This window comes from Malus domestica, chromosome 12 (genome assembly GCF_042453785.1).
Source record: "Malus domestica chromosome 12, GDT2T_hap1".
NCBI lineage: Eukaryota > Viridiplantae > Streptophyta > Magnoliopsida > Rosales > Rosaceae > Malus > Malus domestica.
Genome location: NC_091672.1, coordinates 15,309,914 through 15,331,185, shown reverse-complemented (window position 1 = coordinate 15,331,185; position 21,272 = coordinate 15,309,914). Strand labels below are relative to the sequence as shown.

Sequence of the window (21,272 nt, the reverse complement as noted above, 5' to 3'; positions counted from 1 at the left end):
GTGTCCATGTCAACCAATCAAAATCCAAAGAAAGCATCTGATCCCAAGGGCCCTTGTTTCTTCCCTCCATTCAAAGCCCATCCTTCCTTCTTCCTTTTTTGGAATGGAATCACTACTTTTGGCTTCTGTGGGCTGCATAAACACTGATTCTTTGCCTTTCATCTCCACTCCTTTCTTTTACAACATGAATATTCAAAGAAATACTTTACACATATTATCCTTTGTTGACACAATGTATATGCTATCTTCTTACATGTATGTTAAGTTGCATGATACTTGTAAGGGGCTAGCGATTTAAGTTGGTTATGAGCTTTCGTTCCTGTGTTTGAGATGACCTTTGTTCGATTTATCTCTCCTTCAATATCGATTGTGTAAAGAAAAGTTGTATGATATTTTGACACTAAAACACGTTAAAATATATCTATTCATGTGACCATGAATAATTTAGGCTACAATCTAACAACATAACAAGCTACGACAGAACATTTTCAAACTCTACTAGTACTATAGTTACATAGGACATTGATAAAATTTCATGACGATAACTAATAATGTCATTAATTATGAACCACTTGTTCATCTAAAGCTTGAATTATGCAATGGAGTTCTTGAACAACATCCTTCATGGCTGGTCTCTCCCCCTTCTTTTCCCTCAGACATGCAAGTCCAAGCTCTAAGAAAAGCTTTACACTCGCTACTGTATTCCCCGAAGGCTCCTCGCTGAGCAGCCGGTGATCCACAACCTCCATAGCTACACCATTGTTGGCTCTTACTCTCACATAAATGGCTAAGTTCACGTCGTCCTGATCCCGCGAGAAATCAATGGCCTTTTGTGATGTCAAAAGCTCAAGCAGGACGACTCCATAGCTATAAACATCACTCTTGTCAGTTAACTGGTAGTTCCGATAATATTCGGGGTCTAAGTATCCTAATGTTCCCTGAGCACATGTCGAGACATGACTCAACCCCGGACTAGCCAACCTGGACAGCCCGAAATCTGAAACTTTTGCGTTGAAATCGCTGTCCAGAAGTATGTTGGTTGACTTGACATCTCTATGGTAGATGGGAGTGTGCGCGGCGGAGTGTAAATAAGTCAATGCTTCAGCAGTTTGCACGGCAATTCTGAGCCTAGTTTTCCAGTCAAGAAATGTCGAAAACTTACCGTGTAAATGGTCACTGAGAGTGCCATTGGAGATGTACTCATAGATCATCAATGGCTGCTCAGCTTCCACACAATAGCCTAAGAGTCTGACCAGGTTCTTGTGGTTGACTTGGGAAAGTATCCCAACTTCATTTAGTACATGTTCTGTGCTCTTGATGTTGCCAACTTTCGCAGACTTGACGGCGATGAGAGTCCTATCTTCGAGCTCTCCTTTGTACACTTCTCCAAAACCACCACTCCCCAAAAGTCTGTCTTTGGAGAAACCATTGGTGGCTTTCTTCACTTCTTTCAAGTGAAACATTCGAGCCGATTTCCCATCATTGTTGCTCTTCAAAATGTCCTCTCTTGCCCTGGTAAGTTTCTCCTGCTTCGAGAATTTGCAGGATCTTTTCACCGTGACTATTGCTACAACTGCGGCTACAACGAAAAATGAGATTACCCCAATCGAGACCTTTAGGCTCAGACCGGCTTTCGTGTTCCTCTTCTTCCTTGAGCAAGTGCCAAGAAGATGATCCCAATAGTACTCTCTATTGCAAAGGCAGTGTGAGACGCTCCTCGAACCAATAGGCGAACATTTGGAAGCTGAAGAGCAATCAAGTTGTGTTCTACAAATTGGTTCAAGTGGAGGTGACCATTGAATTTCCAACCCCTCTTCCCATTGGCTCGGAGGCTTGTTTATATCCAAATGAAGGATGCTTCTGAAGGCTTTGCAGCCTGAGTTGTGAAGCCGAATCTTGTATGCTGAAGGCATGCCACCGGCAACAAATGTGCAGCAAAGATTAAGCCTGTTTTTGCACTGTAGTGCTCGGTTTGTGTCAATGTGTCTTGAGCTTTCCAAGTACCGGTGACAGAGGCTAGATGGAGTGCAATTGAGAGGAGATACCAAGAGCCGTGGAGAGCAATTGTAGAGGAAGATAGTATTCGATGAAGTGATGTTGAAAGGAAGTGACTGATTCAACCAGAGGCCCTCACTCACCACCAAGTCTTGAGTAACACATTTGCCGGGCAGCCATGGTGACGGTTGTACCACCATACGCTGATACAGAGCCATGATTTGAAGCACAAGATAGTAACTTCCATTGAGGGCATCAAAGTAGAGTTTCTTAGAGGAAGGATCGCAATGGAGAGAGTAGTTGGGGTCACCACAGTCGGGGTTTGTGCTTAGGGGGTACGGAACCTTCATGCTGCCACACCCAGGGCAGGTCTTTTGGGAGGAGCAGCGAAAATCGACACAAAGGATGATGAAGAAAAAGCTGCAGAGGAAGCCTGGCATTATGTTTGCCTTGGTGACCATATTTGCATGAACAAAGGAGGAGCAATGAAAAGCTTATGGGAAACAAAGATGGGGTAAATAAAAGGATACAACACGAGGTTAAGTAGGTTGGCTAGGGAAGTGTGAATGCCTCGTTACACTAAGCTTGAATTCCACTCTCGTGAATGGAGTAGTTTAAAATATCGCTTTGTCAAAAGTTAAAAAAAGGAAACAACAAGAGAATAAAGTGGATTCCTCCTTTATAGTATGACCTCTACTTAAGGAAAGCTCTTACTACAAAGGCATTAGGGAAAACTAATGATATATCAACTTTTGTGCTTTCCATCACTAAGTTGAGGAACAAATCACTGAATTGGAGAATAAAAATCTATTAGAAAAATAAAAGAAATAATTCCATAACGTAGTGGCTAATCACATCTAGCTAGAATTTTTTCAATGTTCTGTTCTCGGATAAATGTACACGTGTATCATCGACGAGATAAGTTAGAACGATGCAGAATACAGAATTATGCAGAAAAAAACTATGTTCTGCATAAAAGAGGAAAGATTTAAGATTCATAACAAGAAAGTGACTCAAATATAAAGAAAAATCGTGAATAAGAAAACGATGATCTGATCATTCAAGGATAAGCACTTCCAAAAAAGAGAATTTCCAAAAAAGTATTTCGAGGTTCTGAATGAAACTTACAACGCTAATGATATTTGTATCATTTATGCAGGTACCCTTGTTTTAGTGTCGAACAAAAGGACACCTTTACGGTTTACAATGAAGAGAATAGCAAGATAATGTTTCCTCATTTAAATTACACAAGAGGCATGACAATCAGTAGGAAGAGCTTAGTTTCATTAACCTTCAACAATTTTTACAGGAGACCTGCACAAGAGAGCAACAAGACGAAACAATTGCTACGTATCTTCTAATATGAGCACAAAAAGTGGATAAGTAAACTTCACGGAATCCATTACTTACCCAAATGGGGTTTGTTTAATGGCGAGTAGTTCAACGTCCAACTGCAGATAAAAAGAATATACAGAACAGTGAAGACGAATATAGGGAAGGGCCCCTGAAAGAAAGGTATCAAAAAGATGAAAAGAATATAATCACAACGCGAAAGAGAACAGCGATAGAGATAGATTAGCTCCAAGAAATACAAGAAAAAATACATTTAGAATCCTACACTTTGTATGAAAGAGAATGGCAAAGGAAGTTGATTGTGAACAACGTCTGGAGTGCGGTACATACGTGTATTTATACTTATTACCATAGAATAAGCCTAAGAGAGAAGAAGAGAGATGCGGTGAGATTTGAGGATGAAGTCCTTTAGGAGATTTGTAGATGAAATTTTGTTACCTCTATGGTTGCATTTGGAGGAATTTCCTGTACTCCTTTGCTTCCATATGCTAGCTCGGGAGGAACTATTAGCAATCGCTGCAAAATAAATAATTTAAATAAAAAGGAACCCAAAGGGGTACTTATCAAGCTGAGCGCCAAAAAGGAAAAGAACGAGAGGGCGTCGTTATTGCAGTTGTTTTAAGTGATCTAGTCGAATGAGGAAAATGCCATCGACTTCAAGCTGCTATTTCCTCATCATAAAGATCAAAATATCTCCAGCACATACTTGAGACTCAAAACTATTTTTCTGTGCATAAATCAACTCCATGACAGTATTCTACTCAAGGTTTACTACTAAACAGCATAGAAGAAGTAAGAACTTTAATTTTCTTCCACAAAGTGTAAAAACAAATAAATTTTAAGCCAATAAACTAATCTCACCTGGCCTCCTACCCGCATGCCTTTTACACCAAGATCTAATCCTTTAAGGACTGATCCCCTCTCAGATTGGCCTACGTCAAATCCGTATGGCTGCAGCATCCAAGCATGAATGTTAAAAGTGCACGATATAAGAAACACACACATGTGACTCAAACAATACTGGGCGAGATTGCTTAGTCTTCAATGCCATATTTTTCCTTTCTATATCATAATTAACATATGTACACACTTAAAGCTCAGATTAAGTTTTCCTTAAACTAAGATTCCACAATCTCCAACAATTGCTTCATGGAGACAATTGAAAATCTGAAGTGATATATTCAGTGACATTTTTGGTCAAGAGTTTAAGACCAGGTTTAAGTAATTCCTTCTAAATTTATGAGCAGGTATCAATGAGAATCAGATAACTGGTGGTTCATCATATGCAAGAAGGGATGTTAACACTGTTAGCACTTTAACTGAATAAATATAACTGTTCCGAACTCCAGTGCATTTTTATTAAGCAGAACCATTTTATACATATGAGTGCAAAACAATGTTCCAAGTTTTGGTTTATGGGCAAGATGGTTATTCCAGAAGTTAAATCATATAACCGTAAAATTGGTTGCTTCATTTTATCCTAAGTTTATAAGGAAATTTGAAGGTGCCTGCTTATTTCTACATGTAAATGTGAATAGCAGCACTACTCAAATCTCACCGTTCCTCCACCAACACCAAGTCCTTGTCTACTTGTCATAAAAGTGATACCCTTCCACTTCGCAACATAATGAACCTGCAAAAATGAGGATACCTTTTCATGCTTAGTTTGGAATATTCTAGGAGACAGAATTACTTATGTATACTCAATTATTGAAATTTAACTTGATCACAACCATACTGCAACCCGGGATCCTGTCACCGCCTCAACTCCACCCCCGACCTTCAAGTCATAATACCTGAGGAGAGAAGAATAAAACCATCAGTGTATTACTCTGTATGGAAAAAGCCATTAAGTTTTCACAGATGAAGTCAATAAACCTGTTGAAACTTTTATCGATAGGAATAGTGGGTTATGAGCTAAATGCAGTACTTTGTATCCTATTATAATCAGAGACAGAGCTTCGAAAACTCTAGAAAAATTCACTCTAAGCTAGATAAGAAAATTATGAATTCGAGAGAGAATTTCTATCATCAACATGAAAGCTACAATGAAAGGCAACACTAGCTCATATACGATGAATATGGATTACAAAAGGAGAGAGACGAAATTTAAAGGGTGAGAAGAGATGTTAGAAGTAATGATAGTTTACTAACTTCAGGCCATTGGGAAGGGTTGTAAATTCACTCTCGGGTATTTTCGCTCCTCTTAGCTGCAGCAAATAAATGAATGTCACAAACTTTGAATCATCAAAACAAAGATTTCCTTCTTTTCTCCTCAAACTTAAAATGCCAGAAGAAATAATCACTAAAATATATCCGATAGAAAAGATAAAAGATTTCGAAAACGCAGTAAAATTTCAGAACTCACAGCTCTCCTACTTGTGCTAACAGCTTCAGCCCCATCACACACATAAATGCCAGCAGCTGACTCATTAAAAAAACAAGAACAAAAGTCAATATACCAGTTTATAAAGTATCATATGAAGATATAGAAAGACCAAAATAAAATAAAAAGAAAACCCAACTGGAATTACCAAGAACTTCTACTTCAATTCTGGCTTCAAAATTATTTTAATTCACTATCTTTTTTCTTTGAACCAGATGAAATTAAAGCTTAAGGAAGAAGTTAGACTAGGAAAAAACCTGAGGCTAAGAGAGTGCCAATCAAAGCCCTCCTGCCCTCAAATGGTGTAATTTGGTTGGTTGGTTGTGCAGAATCATCTGAGGAAGGCAGTGAGCATTGACATGGCAACACATGTGACTTCCTCTTGGGGAATCTCTTGCTGTTGCCTGTGAAGAACCCAAATAAAATTGGTAAATTAGAAGTCTCAATGCACCCCAAAAGACAAGCTTTTAGAGAGAGAGAGAGAGAGAGAGAGAGAGAGAAAGGTACTTGTGATGGGTTGTGGGAAGAGAGGCCTGTGGAGCAGAGTTGGGTTGTGATGGTGATAAGGAAGAAGGAAAAGCTCCATGGTGCAAATGGTTAGAGTGACCGTTGGAGAATCAGTTGGTTTTAGGCCTTCAGCGGTTTGGTTTTTCGAGAGAGGGAGAGAGATTTTGGTTTTGATAGGGGAGAGAGAGGATCTCACTCACCCTATTTCATCCACAACTTATGGTCACAAACAAAGGTATGTCGCCCCAATTGAATATAGTTAATGTTTGTCACAAATATTATTGGAAGGTGCATTCTAGCAGGTTCAATTTTTCCTTTTCATTAATAAATTGGTGCTACAGATAGAATGACACATATTAAGTAAGTGGCACTTACGGTTTGGGTGGACACTATTTGGTTTGGAAAATTTTATTTGAACTCATATAACATCTTTTTACATCTAACTTAAACCTTAAATGTGAATTGTCCTTTTTATCTTATTGCATGATTACCATTAAGTACAAGATGAAATTAATAACAAAATAAAATTTATCAATAAACCCACACCCAAATTAAACATTACATTATCCTACGTTGGCTAAAACCCTATGTTGATCCTACATTGAAATGCTTTTTTTTTGTTCACTTGATTTCTATTTTTTATAGAGTTGAGAAGATGAGTTTTTGAGTTTCAATTCACGGCCATCAACATTGAAAGTTGAGAAGATGGGTTACAATATCTGCATAGAAAGAAAAGTTATTATTAGTCTATTTTCTATGGTGTTTTAAGTATAGACATATGAAAGCATATACTTTATGCTTATGCAAATACAATCACGGGGACATGGATATCAAGAAAGTATATGGAAGATTTCTAAACAAGTAGAAACTTCACCAAATTATTCAATTGGGATTTTATTTTTTAAATGGGTGCAAAGATAAATTTTCATTTTGAATTGGGTTTGTGAGGGTAATTTAGGTATAAAATTGGGTTTAAAGATATATTGATTCTTTCATTAAAAATAATATGGGTGTAAAGGGTAAGTTGGGTATAAAAAGTGGTTATATATGAGTTCAAATAAAATTTCCCTTTGATTTTGGTCGGTTTCAAAAGTATCAAAATCCAATCAGAATTGTTGGGATATTATTGGGATATTATTGATTTGCATATTATTGCTTTTGTGCAAGATTTCTTTCAGTGCGGTTAGTTGTATCCTAACACTAATAGTTATTTTACTATTCTTGTCTCAAAAGTGAATGGTGTTTTTGAGATTGGCCAATATCGATCTATTGTTCTCGCAAACTTTTTTATTTAAGATTATTTCCTAAAATTCAGGTTGATAGGCTTAGTCCAATTGCTACATTAACTATTTCTCCACGTCAAGGTGCTTTAAGGTAGCGTTTGGTACGTGGGACGGGACGGAACGGAGTGGGACGAGACGTTCCGTCCCACGTTTGGTACGCCTAAAACGGATGGAACGGGCTGTTCTACGAGACAAGTTTTGGGTGAATTTTCGTTCCGCCTCACCCCCCTGGAACAACTCGTTCCACATCCGTGGAACATAAAATTATAACATTTTAAGATAAAACTGCCCCTCTCCCATTGTCTCTTTCCTCAGACCTCAATCTCTCCGTCTCCTTCGTCCTGCATTCATTCTGCCGCTGCCCCTCTCTTCCCGTGGGCTTCCTCCTCATCCTCTCTAGTAGGCGTCGACTGCACCCAGCCAGCACACAGCAGCACGAACCCACAACTGTCGTGCTGCAGATTAACCTAGGTATGCGATTGATAGCTTGATGAATCTCAGTTTTTTTTTCATTGTTTTGCGTTTTGATTGAAAGTTTTCTGGGTTTTAATTAATTAGGGTTTTCTTTTTTATCTTTTGTTGCTGATTTGTTAATTATTGGGTTGTGTTAATTACTGGGTTTTGTTAATTATCAGATTTGATTTGTTAATTACTGGGTTTTGTTAAGATTTGTGCAACTGGGAGTGCGAGTGCATAGATTTAACATGCCAATTTGAGATTTCTAAATTAGAAGTGAAGAACGGAGCAAACAAATGTAAGACCCCACTGGTGATATTCGAATGCTGCTATATTTCCAATTTGAAATTTCTTAAATTCTTACTAATATCTTATGGTGCTTAGATGATATGAATTTACTGAGCATAGATTGAGGCAAGAGACACGAGTTTCGGACAATCAATTCGGGTTCATGCCAGGGCGTTCAACCATGGAGGCAATCTATCTCTTACGAAGATTGATGGAAAGATATAGAGATGGGAAAAAGGATTTACACATGGTCTTTATAGATTTGGAAAAAGCGTATGATAGGGTCCCAAGAGACATTCTTTGGAGGATTTTAGAGAAGAAAGGAGTATGAGTAGCATATATCCAAGCTATAAATGATATGTATGAAGGAGCAAAGACTGCCGTAAGAACTCATGAAGGACAAACTGAAAGCTTCCCCATAACTGTAGGATTACATCAAGGCTCATCCTTAAGTCCTTACCTTTTTGCGTTGGTAATGAATGAGTTAACAGGACATATTCAAGATGATATTCCTTGGTGTATGCTTTTCACAGACGATATAGTGTTGATAGATGAAACTCAGGAAGGGGTAAATGCGAAGCTTAACCTTTGGAGAGAAGTGTTGGAATCTAAAGGTCTTCGCCTAAGCCGATCAAAGACAGAATATATGGAGTGCAAGTTCAGTGCAAATGGAGGCCAAAATGAGTTAGGGGTGAGGATTGGAGATCAGGAAATACCAGAGAGCGATCGTTTTCGCTACTTAGGATCTATCTTGCAAAAGAACAGAGAATTAGATGGAGATCTCAACCATAGAATACAAGCTGGATGGATGAAGTGGAAGAGTGCATCCGGCGTGTTGTGTGACCGCCGTATGCCACTGAAGCTCAAGGAAAAATTTTATAAGATGCAGGTTCGTCAATAAATTATAATCAAATTCTTAATGAATTAAATTGTTTGGTGCATGGCTCACAAAATCAAGCCAATGAGGCTCAACAAGATGCATATTGGCAGCCATATGAGGAGTTCTACACCACACCTATACAGCCACCACCCTCTACCATATTTTCACTACACCATTCACCAATCATCCCTCATTGTGCCGTGAGTTTGCAAGGAGAAGAAGGAAGACAACTTGGAGCCGTGCATGCCATTCAAGACGTTGGATTGTCGGAGCGTTTCTAGGTGTTTTCTATCTTTGCTGTATGGCACAGAATGTTGGGCGGTGAAACATCAACACGTACACAAAATGGGTGTAGCGGAGATGAGGATGCTTCGTTGGATGTGTGGGCACACGAGAAAGGATAAGATTAGGAATGAGGATATCCGAGGTAAAGTAGGAGTAGCCGAAATTGTAGGAAAATTGAGAGAAAATCGGTTACGGTGGTTTGGACATGTGCAAAGAAGGCATACTGACGCTCCGGTTAGAAGATGCGACTACGGGACAGAGGTTCAGGGCCGAAGGGGTAGAGGAAGACCTAGGAAAACTTTGGAAGAGACTCTAAGAAAAAACTTAGAGTATTTGGATCTAACGGAGGACATGACACAAACCGAGCACAATGGCGTTCTAAGATTCATATAGCCGACCCCACTCAGTGAAGAAGGCTTTGGTGTATTTAACACAATATGTTGAAATGAAGCAAAGCTTATTTATTGATATATCCGATAAGTTACAAATATGTACATACACATGAGTCAAAATAAACAAACAAGAGGGAGCCTTCACAAAGGTTGCTTATGAGAAGTCTCAGTAGTCGGTAGAGCCCCAGAAAGAGAAGGCACCGGAGGGGGATCATTCGGAGCCTCAGTACTGGACAGAACCCTAGAGGGAGGAGGCATCGGAGGTTGATCATTTGGAGCTTCATTACGCGGTACAGCCCCAGAAGACGAAGGCAATAAATGCCTTTGGAACAAACCCACAAACCGCTGATGATCAAGTAAAACCTAACCATCAGATTCCTTCATCTGGTTAAGCTTCCTCTTCATGTTTGTAGCATAGTCATGTGCGAGCTGGTGCAACTATTTATTCTCATGCTTGAGCCCTCTAATCTCCTGTTTGAGACTCATCACTTCAGCCGCCAATGATTCAACTTGGCGGGTTCGAGTAAATAGGCGTTGGGCCATATTAGACACAGAACCTGCACATTGAACACTTAGAGCCAGAGAATCCTTAACAGCCAACTCATCAGACCATTTGGAAAGTAGTCTGTTATCTTTGGGAGTGAGAAGGTTCCTGGCTACCATCGCAGCGGTCATATCATTCTTCATCACGGAATCCCCAACGGTAAGAGGACCAGTAGGGGATAAGAAGGATGGGCGCCATATGTTGTCTGGAGAAGGCGTGGCTGCCTCTTCAACAAGGTTCAAGTCAAAACGACGGTCGGAGGGGCCAGACATTTTCAAAGGTGTTGAAGAGAGAAAAGGTTGGACAAATCAAGATCTTAGAAGTGCAAGAAGGGAGCTTCTACTGGTGAAGATTCAAGTGTGCTTTGGAACTTAATGCCAGCCTCTATAAAAATCTGCACTCGACGGAGCTTCAGAAATCGAAGAGGCGCCTGCCCAGAAATCGAAGAGGCATTTGCTTTCTCAAAAGTTGGGCTGCTCAGAGACCACGAGGGCCGATCTCAGAAATCGAAGAGGCGTTTGCTTTCTCAAAAGCTGGGCTGCTCAAAGACCACGAAGGCCGATCTCAGAAATCGAAGAGGCGCTTGCTTTCTCAAAAGCTAGGCTGCTCAGAGACCACGAGAGCCGATCTCAGAAATAGAAGAGGCACCTGCTTTTCTTAGCATTGTCAGCACCTGTCACATGCACACTCAGCTTTGCTGAAATTACGGGCATTCTGTTGAAGATTTCTGGTGAAGTAGAAAGCACGTGAATCTTACTGTTCAATCATCCACTTTCCACACGCACTATCAGCTCATGGGTACTACAAATAACTTTGCCAAAGATCTCTGACAAAGTTTAGACACGTGAAGCTTGCAGCTCCCACTACATCGCTATGACCAAGAAGGGTAAAAAAATAGCAAAGAAACAACACTAACAAAGTTTAGACACATAAATTTTGAAGGTCTAGCTACCATATTATTACCCACAAGGGTAAAGGAACAACACCACTGCTGGATAATTGGAAAGTCCCTATGTGTCAACCTCTGTGCTCCGTGGCAAGGTAGACTAGCAAACATGCCCAACCTTTACTCATATTCGAGAAAACACTCCTAACAAGATTGCTTGCTCCAAAATCGAAGAGGCACCGTCCTCCGAATCTCGAGAGCCAGACTACCAACATGATTACTTTCTTAAAAATCGAAGAGACACCGTTCTCTGAATCTCGAGAGCCAGACTTCCAGCAGGATTGCTCTCTCAAAAATCGAAGAGGCACCGTTTTCCGAATCTCGAGAGCCAGATCCCCGACAGGATTGCTTGTTCGAAAACCGAAAAGGCACCGCTTTCTCAACTTCGAGAGCCAGATCTTCTTGGATAAAGCTTGTCTGTAATCTTCACACTCAACATCAGCTTTCCAGATACCACAGACCAATTTTTCAAAGTGCTCTGACACACGTGAAGTTGGCAGCTCCCACTATCGTGCTATGACCAAGCAGGGTAAAGGAATAACATTACTACTTGTTGTTAGGGAAACTCCTATATATGTCGACCTTCATCCTCAACGGACAGGCAGACCTGTAAAAATGTTCAACCCTTCCTCATATCTGAGAGGGCACTCCCAACGAAGCCTTTCGAAATACTCAGCTTTCTTTCCCCCCGATAATCCCTCTGCAAACAAGCTACACCAAAGCAAGAATATCTCATATCATCAAGGTTAAAAGCAAGAGTATCCCATATCATGCTTTTTCCCTGTCTTTTCCTTTGGCCTTGTTCTTACCTGCAAGACAAGGAGAAAGAGAGCAATTAGTCAGCACTTGGAATCAAGCTTCTAGTCAGGAACTGATTGCCTAGAACCCTTTACCTGATTACTTACCTGGCATTGCTCTCGAGTACTCATCTTCAACATCTTATGCTTCCAGAGAAGATACCACATCTGCCTGAGGAACAGATAGGGAAAGTGAGAAGGATACAAAAAAGCATGTGGAGACAAGCATAACAGAACACGTGCCGATACATCCATTACTTTGTCAATAGCAAAAGTATCCCATATCAGCAGGGTCGAACGTACTCTAGATTTGATGGACTTGTTTTACCCTTAAATTCTTTAGTCGGCCTTATACTTTGGAGGAAACCAGAAAATCCTCTAGCCCAGTTCAAGAATAAGCATGTGGAAAGTTACTTCTTCAAAAGCAAAAGTATCTCATATCATCTATTCTTCTTTTCTTCTCTTTATCCTTCATGCTGCCTGCAAGATAGGAAGAATGAGAACAATCAGCCGGAACTCGAAATCAAACTTCTGATCTGGGACTGATTGCTTGGAGCTCTGATTGCTTACCTTGTCTGTCGCCTCTTTCAGCAGATCCCCTAGCTCGGCGACTTGGGGGACTCCTACTACATGGTTTGTATCGCGCTTGACCAATCCTGAAACTACAAGTAAGCTTCAAGTGAAATTGATACATTACCTTGTGCATCTCCACCAGTTAAAGATACCATCCCTGGATGGAGGAAGAGTACTTCCAGAGAAGATGCCACATCTACCTATGAGACAGATAAGGCAAGTGAAGACGAGAGCTTGAACCTATGTCATTTGTACTAAATCATTCACTTGTACTCACTAAAGGAGAGCTTGAACCTATGTACTTGTGTAAACCCTTCACAATTAATGAGAACTCCTCTACTCCGTGGACGTAGCCAATCTGCGTGAACCACGTACATCTTGTGTTTGCTTTCCTATCTCTATCCATTTACATACTTATCCACACTAATGACCAGAGCAATCTAGCAAAGATCACAAACTTAATACTTTCTGTTGTACCAAAGTCCTCACTGATTTTGTGCATCAACAATCCTTAAGTCCTTACCTTTTTGCGTTGGTAATGGATGAGTTAACAGGACATATTCAAGACGATATTCCTTGGTATATGCTTTTCGCAAACGATATAGTGTTGATAGATGAAACTCAGGAGGGGTAAATGCGAAGCTTAACCTTTGGAGAGAAGTGTTGGAATCTAAAGGTCTTCGCCTAAGCCGATCAAAGACAGAATATATGGAGTGCAAGTTCAATGCAAATGGAGGCCAAAATTAGTTAGGGGTGAGGATCAGAGATCAGGAAATACCAAAGAGCGACCGTTTTCGCTACCTAGGATCTATCTTGCAAAAGAACGGAGAATTAGATGGAGATCTCAACCATAGAATACAAGCTGGATGGATGAAGTGGAAAAGTGCATCCGGCGTGTTGTGTGACCGTCATAGGCCACTAAAGCTCAAGGGAAAATTTTATAGGACGACAATAAGGCACATAATGTTGGGTGGTGAAGCATCAACACGTACACAAAATGGGTTTGGACATGTGCAAAGAAGGCCTACTGACGCTCCGATTCGAAGATGTAACTACGGGATAGAGGTTCAGGGCCGAAGGGGTAGAGGAAGACCTAGGAAAACTTTGGAAAAGACCCTAAGAAAAGACTTAGAGTACTTGGATCTAACGGAGGACATGACACAAAACCGAGAGCAATGGCGTTCGAGGATTCATATAGCCGACCCCACTTAGTGGGAAAAGGCTTTGTTGTTGTTGTTGTTGTTGTTGTTTGGGAGTTTAAAACATTGGAGAAAGGAGGTGCGAGCATGGCGGAATATCAGGGAGTGCCCAATGTGAGGGAAGAGAGAGTGGCAGCCATGGTTGTGGATTTTTTGGGTCTGTTAGGACTTAGGAGGGGTAGATAAAATGAAAAATGGAAGAAAATAAGGAGAAGATGAGGAAGAAGAAGAATGTAAGAAAAATGAGTGGTATCGACTGGTTTTTCTATGGTTGCGAGCCTGTGGCTTATCAAAGCCTAATCTATATACTGTTTGTTTATATATATGAGTTGGAGAATTTGGCCAAAGAAGGGTTGGAGTAAAAATGACGACATGGAATTAGAATTCACTTTGTATGATATATACAAATGAGGGATTGCTTGGTGTACAAATAATTTGGATAACAGTGAAGCTTGTGATATATGTTAATCTATCTGTTATCTATATATTGGTGCAGATAACTGAATTTGTTAACTTTCATGCCTACAAGTTAGCATGCTGATTCTTGTATCGGAATTCCCTCTTATAATTTTACAGGGAGTAGGATGATTATGAGGTGGTGAATTGCATAGCTTTTACCTTCTGTACTTGTATAGGCTGCCTTGTTGGTATTGTTGTTCAGTGAGTGAGGTTTTAGGAGGATTGCAATCGGAATTGGAGTGCATGAGAGATTTGGTCTTGTGGGTTGTATGCTGGGTAAATTTGGGATTGAGAATAAGGTGGGATTGTGGGCTTGTGATAAGGATCAGGGGAAGGGGGGGCAAATGTGGCTGAGTTATTGTGGGATTTGAGGACCCAGGTTCTTTCCATTTTTGCTTGATCTCAGCTGGGTAAGAGCTTTTTGGCTCACTTTTTCGAGTTTTCGAGATTTCGAGTTCAGGGTTTGACACAGAAATGCAGCAGTATCACACCAAGAAGGATCACACCATGGAGTTTAATTTCAAATGTCTGCGGGTTTAATCTCAAATGTCTGCTGATTGAGTGGGACATTTGTTAGCTAAAATTGCAACATAATTATTGGTTTAGATAACAGCACTTGGATTTAGTTTTTGCTTTATAACAATCATAATGGATAATGGCATAAGTTAATGCGAATAACCTTTGATAGATATGTTTCCATTCTTATTTTGGTACTTTACCAATTCATTGTTTGATGACAATTTGATGACATTTTGCTAAAATGATTGTTGTAATTTTTTTTTATTGCTTGAAGACTACTGAGATGTAAACATGTATGGAAAGCCTACTTCCGTAAAATAGAGACTCATAATTTTACACTAGTACTATCATATTGTTTGAATGTTGCCTCTTCACATCATTGATCCGATAAGCTTCAACCATATTGAAGCTAAGCATCGTATTGTTATAAAAGATAGAATTCATGGCATAACATATCTTCAGCCATGTACTACGCATAAACATTGTACCAAACAACAAACAAAACAGGGGTGATTTAGTCATTTAATATTTTGGTTTCGTTTCGTCCAGCGTGTACCAAACGCAGACTGGAACAATCGTCCTGTTCCATCTTGCACGTACCAAACATAACACGGAACCTCTGTTCCGTCCCGTTCCATCCTGTCCCGTCCTGTTCCGTCTCGTCCTGTCTGCGTACCAAACGGTACCTAAAGGATGACATATTCATGATTATATTGGGCAAATATCAGAGGGTTTTGATCTTTTAGACGTAGGATGACACACCACGACCCAATAACTAACTAGTTAAATGACCATAATGTGCTGGACGATGTCAAGTTGACAATGTAACCTCATTGTAGGAATGAAGAAACACCACCAACTTAATGATGAAAACCATGGTAAAGAATTATGATGTGAATACATTTGAACCAAAGTGGCTCTTTATTAATTTAATTCAGACCAGCTTGTAAGTCCTAAACAACCTCCCTACTTAGGAACACATTTCAATGGATACAATCCCATTATTATCTGTCATAGCCCGTCCTGAAATATTATATCTGTTGATGCACAAAACCGGAGGCTTTGGAACAACGTAAATCCGACCGTGAATCTGCATGAAATGTAAATGACACAAGATGTATCGTGGTTCACCCCAATGTTTGGGCTACGTCCACATTGATTGTATTATATTTCTCTGTCGAAGAGGGAGAGAAAGAGCTTAGAGCTTAGGGGGTGTGAGGAAGCTTAGGGTTTGTGAGGGTGATAAGGCCCTTTTTATAGAATAAGGGCTCCTCCCCTAATTACATATTTGCCCATTCCTTTATTACATAATTACATTTAAAACCCCTGAGTATTTATACGAGGTCTAAATATGGTATAAACAGGGGCCCTCTTATAGAATAAGGGCTCCTCCCCTAATTACATATTTACCCCTTCCTTTATTACATAATTACATTTAAGTCCCCCGAGTATTTATACAAGGTCTAAATACGAGACCCTAAATATGGTATAAACAGTAGTCCCCCAAGTTTTCAGTCAAGAGAGTCTTTTGGCTGGAGACTTGAAATTTAGTCTATGTGTGGGCCGAAGTAACTAGATGTTGTCTTGAACTGATGCTCGATATGAGGCAGTGCTCAATCTGAAATGACGCTCAACTAGAAGTAGCACATGCTGCGAGGCTGCTCGGCTCGTGGCTTATGTTGCCTTGGTTGGCTCGGCTTGTGGCGTTTGAAGGTGAGGGAGTTCCTTTTATAGAATAAAGGCTCGCTCCTCAATACATGAATGATGGGCTAGAGTTGATGCTCTCTAATGATGGTGAGGGAGTCCCTTTTATAGAATAAGGGCTCGTTCCTCAATACATAAATGATGGGCTAGAGTTGATGCTCGCAGCAAAGCGGTTGCTCAGTAGGTGGTGATGCTCTCTAATGGTGGTAAGGGAGTCCCTTTTATAGAATAAGGGCTCGTTCCTCAATACATAAATGATGGGCTAGAGTTGATGCTCGCAGCGAGGCGGTTGCTCAGTAGGCGGCGATGCTCTCTAATGGTGGTGAGGGAGTCTTTTTTATAGAATAAGGGCTCGCTCCTCAATACATAAGTAATGGGTTAGGAGTGATGCTCACGGCAAGGCGATTGCTCTCTAATGATGGTAAGGGAGTCCATTTTATAAAATAAAGGCTCGCTCCTCAGTACATGAATAATGGGTGCTCTCTAATGAAAGTGAGGGAGTCTCTTTTATAGAATAGGGGCTCGCTCCTTAATACATAAATAATGGGCTAAGTCCCTCAAGTATTTTTCATGAGGCCCAGTTGAGGCCCAATATATGGTACATAATGTAGTCCCCCAAGTCTTCGGTCAATAGAGTCTGTTGGCTGGAGACTTCAAATTGAATCTATGTATGGGCCGAAGTGACGGTTGTTCGGAGGCGGTATTTGTATATCCTGCACTGAAGCTTTGTAAGTGAAGCTTTGAAGCTGGAGCTCTGTAAATGAAGCTTTTGAAGCTAGAGCTTTTGTAAATGAAGCTTTTGAAGCTAGAGCTTTTGTAAATGAAGTTTTTGAAGCTGATTGACATAAGTGATGCTCATGAATGTTTGATTGACATGAGTGATGCTAATGGATGTTAACATGAGTGATGCTCATGAATGTTGACATGAGTGATGCTCATGAATGTTTATGTATGATTGATATGAGTGATGCTCATGAATGTTTATGTATGATTGATATGAGTAATGCTCATGTATAATATGAAGTACTGGGCGTACTTTTGATCACCTGGTTGGTGGCATGAATGGCTAGTTGCCAAATTAGAGTACGGGTTGTACATCTCATCACCTGGTTGGTGGTAATAGCGGCGGGTTGTCGAATAATTTTGGAGTACTGGGCGTACTTTTGGTCACTTGGTTGGTGGTAATAGCGGCGGGTTGCTGAATAATTATGGAGTACTGGACGTATTTTTGATGACCTGGTTGGTGCTATTTTAGGCTTATGGGCCTTCGTTCTTCACAAAACATTGCAGCCCATTATTTTGGGCTTTTTTTTTAATTACCCTTTGATGGGGTTTATACATATTACCCTCTGATGGGGTTTATACAAATGTCTCCGAAAGATAAAATAAATTACATCATGCTGGTGAGATGTTTATTCCTTACTTTTGCAGTGTCCCAAGTGCCTCTCTTTTCCTTTTCTGCTTTACTTTTGCTTTTGTTTCTATCTTCTTTTCTCTTTTGCAGATGGTAGAAGGGATGATAAGTACATTAATCTTATCTCTGCTTTTGCAAGATCCCTCATGATCACAGCCTCCACCACCTCTCCATACTTCCTGAAATATTCCTTAAGCCGTTTCTCATCTGTGTCCCAGGGAATCCCCATTGTTTCTTTTTCTTTTCACTTTCTTTTTCTTTTTCTGCATAGGCACAGTGGATTTTGATCTAAATCTGCCAATAGCATTGCTTCTGTCAGTGCTTTTGCTTTCGGCCTGGTTGGTGTTGGGACCTGTGGGATGACAACCAGCTTGGCATCATTATGTCTGAATTCCTTTATCTTGCTGGGTAAAGCTCTGGATGACAACTCAAAGCACCAGAGACCAAGAAAGTCTGGTTAAAATATTCTTTTCGCACGTTCCTCCGCGATTGTGTCTGTCAAAATATTCCATAATATTGAAAGGGTTTTGACAATAATGGAAAAGAGAAGGACCCAGACACGGTGGACGAGGAGGCCGAGATTGTGGAAGAACGGGAAAATGAGGACAGTGAGGAACATGAGGACGAGGAGGCCGAGATTGTGGAAAAGCGGGCGAAGCTTGAGGAACTAATCCCCAGTTCTGAGAGTCAATCGACCAGCTTGACATTAACTACGCCGAAACCACCATGCTGTGCAACAGCATCATCGATCCCAACTCCACTGGTAATCTGGGAAGACCAGAAATGCGTCGGACAGGAACGGAGGCCGTAAAGAGAGGGTTCGACTTGAGTTGAGAGAGCTCGGATGCCAGCGTCTTATTGGTGAGATTGCACGTGAAGAGCTGTAATCAGGAGGATAACCCAGAGATAATCTTTGCAGGACGCCATTGGAGAAAGTTTCGAGCTTTGTGGGCTGTAATCGAAAAATTTCAATTACTATTTTAACTGAGAGAAAAGTACCAATTTGAATAGTCATGATTCCATAATTGCAGCCAATGTCAGGACAATCTTTTCCTTCGAACCGTTCCTTCTTGAAAACCTTCAACCTAACATCTTCTTCCATTTCTTGGCTAATTTGATAGCAACTTTTGTGGTTTCCATAAGGGAAAATGTCTTTGCGTTTCTTATTACTGATCTGCCCATGTTGCTGTTCGCCTTCCAAACCTGAGTTCCTGCAATTCAGCTCTATCAATTGACTGTGACACGAACTCAAGCTACAAACCTGCAAACTGATCATTCTCTGAAATTTCCTGCGTCGAAGGCGCGCCACGTGTTCCTCGTTCTTCCGGCCCTCCTCCTTCTGCTCGATCGACGGTCAGCTCGGTGGCCGAAGTCGAACTTTATTTCTCCCCCAAACGACGACGCTGTGTGGGTCTTGGTTTCCAGCAACCGAAGACGATTTTTCCTCAGCGTCGGCTTTTTCACGCAGGAAGGAAGGAAATGTGTTTTTTTTTTAAATTCTAGGATTTCTCTTTCAACGCTTTTGGTACACTGTATTTCGAAACACAAGGTGAGAGCGGGAGCTTTACACAGATTTAAAAGCAGCAACCTAGATGGTGGTAGCTCATGGTGGGTGTTGTGCCAAGTGTGTCGGATCTCCAATGACGGGCGGTACTAGGCCGGGTTATGGGCTAGGATTGAGTTCCCCAGTTTATACTAATGGATCCGTAGGTGGAGACGGGGGTCGCCAGGAGGAAAATGAGTGTGCCGATATTTGAGGGTATTTTCTGGGTTTTTTGTAACCGTTTGTTTGGGTTTTATTTCTTTCTAGGAAGTGATTGGAAAAACTATGATATCTCTGAAATGAGATTTGGGTGTTTTGATTTGTTTGGTAGATGAAAATGGAGATCTGTAGGCGTTTTGGATTTTTTACGAATCCACGGTGGATAGTGGTTGTGATGAAAAAAGGGAAAGAATCCGACATAGCTTTTCGTGTCGTTTCCCACAGACGGCGCCAAATGTTGATGCACAAAACCAGAGGCTTTGGAATAACGTAAATCCGACCGTGAATCTGCATGAAATGTAAATGACACAAGATGTATCGTGGTTCACCCCAAGGTTTGGGCTACGTCCACACTGATTGTATTATATTTCTCTGTCGAAGAGGGAGAGAGAGAGCTTAGAGCTTAGGGGGTGTGAGGAAGCTTAGGGTTTGTAAGGGTGAGGAGGCCCTTTTATAGAATAAGGGCTCCTCCCCTAATTACATATTTGCCCCTTCCTTTATTACATAATTACATTTAAGTCTCCCGAGTATTTATACAAGGTCTAAATATGAGGCCCTAAATATGGTATAAACAGAGGCCCTTTTATAGAATAAGGGCTCCTCCCCTAATTACATATTTGCCCCTTTCTTTATTACATAATTACATTTAAGTCCCCCGAGTATTTATACGAGGTCTAAATACGAGGCCCTAAATATGGTATAAACAATATCTTTAGACATGAAATGTCAATTATGCCCTTGAGTGTTTGTGGTGTTGTGTGGTTTACATTTAGATTTGGACCGATTCCTTAAGTCCCTAGTATTTTGGAACCAATTAGAACTAAAAAGGACTTAGTTTTGTTTGGTTTGTGACCAACTAGGACCACACACACACACACACAAACACCCATACCCTCTCTCTCTCTTTCCCGTTGACTCCCTCCCTCTCGGATTTTCAGTTTTTTCGTACAAGTCGTACGGACCACCTTGAAGCTTCACTTCTCGTGACGGATCGAGCTCATAGTTACCATCATCATCTTCATCTCATCATCACAAGCTTAGCCATACCCTTTTTCTGGTCGTGAAACCTTCGAAACCTGTGAACCCGAGATACCCAGTTTTGGTGCACTGTTCATGCACAAGTAAATGTGAAGGTTTCAGTGGGTTTTAAGCCTCTAGGAAGCTTTAGAATGTCTTCACGAAGCTCGGAGAAGAAAAACCAAGTAATTTGGACGTCGGAAAGTCGAGTTTGACGAGTTGTAAGTTTTGGCCGGATTATCGAGTCTTCTCCGTCAAGATTCTATGGATTTCAAGCCTTGAAATTGGTAAGATTTTGTTCGTCTAGTTACAAGTTTCATTTGGGGACAAATTTGAGGTAATTTGGTTAAGAAATGACTGAAATATCAAGGTTTTCGAATGCGCAGTTTTTCGGCGACGACAACGGTCACCAGAGTCGAAGGAAGAAGACGAGCGAATATTCCGTCAAAGTTTGACGGAATATTCTGACGCCGTCAGGTAGAATTAACGGTTTATGTTACTTTTTAATGGAAT

The 21,272-nt window shown here is 40.7% G+C and overlaps 2 protein-coding genes across 3 annotated transcripts; both read right to left on the bottom strand.

Moving 5' to 3' along the window:
• Positions 1 to 392: 392 nt before the first annotated feature.
• LOC103423323 (wall-associated receptor kinase-like 20) lies at positions 393 to 2,649 on the bottom strand. Its single transcript, XM_029090736.2, has one exon. It carries the CDS (start codon positions 2,454 to 2,456, stop codon positions 558 to 560), a length of 1,899 nt encoding a protein of 632 aa, XP_028946569.1. The 5' UTR covers positions 2,457 to 2,649; the 3' UTR covers positions 393 to 557.
• Positions 2,650 to 3,032: 383 nt separating this feature from the next.
• On the bottom strand, positions 3,033 to 6,519 carry LOC103423311 (peptidyl-prolyl cis-trans isomerase FKBP16-4, chloroplastic). 2 transcript variants are annotated; one of them, XM_008361382.4, is made up of 10 exons: positions 6,242 to 6,519; positions 5,992 to 6,138; positions 5,717 to 5,772; positions 5,503 to 5,558; positions 5,087 to 5,144; positions 4,907 to 4,981; positions 4,210 to 4,299; positions 3,787 to 3,864; positions 3,406 to 3,446; positions 3,033 to 3,309 (listed from the first exon to the last, which is right to left on the bottom strand). In XM_008361382.4, exons 1-10 carry the CDS (start codon positions 6,318 to 6,320, stop codon positions 3,282 to 3,284), a joined length of 708 nt encoding a protein of 235 aa, XP_008359604.1. In that variant the 5' UTR covers positions 6,321 to 6,519; the 3' UTR covers positions 3,033 to 3,281. The 2 variants fall into 2 exon arrangements, with proteins under 2 accessions (XP_008359604.1, XP_008359603.1); XM_008361381.4 differs by having other exon boundaries at positions 3,406 to 3,499; positions 6,242 to 6,476.
• Between the last annotated feature and the right edge of the window lie 14,753 nt (positions 6,520 to 21,272).

Bases quoted from the DNA above. Each gene is read 5' to 3' on its own strand.
- LOC103423311 (XM_008361381.4), bottom strand. From the start codon at position 6,320: ATGGAGCTTTTCCTTCTTCCTTATCACCATCACAACCCAACTCTGCTC. The intron at 5,773-5,991 runs GTTTTTTCCTAG...TTAATGAGTCAG, and splicing joins TGGCACTCTCTTAGCCTCAG to CTGCTGGCATTTATGTGTGT. The intron at 3,500-3,786 runs GTAACAAAATTT...CCTTTCTTTCAG, and splicing joins CTCCAAATGCAACCATAGAG to GGGCCCTTCCCTATATTCGT.
- LOC103423323 (XM_029090736.2), bottom strand. From the start codon at position 2,456: ATGGTCACCAAGGCAAACATAATGCCAGGCTTCCTCTGCAGCTTTTTC.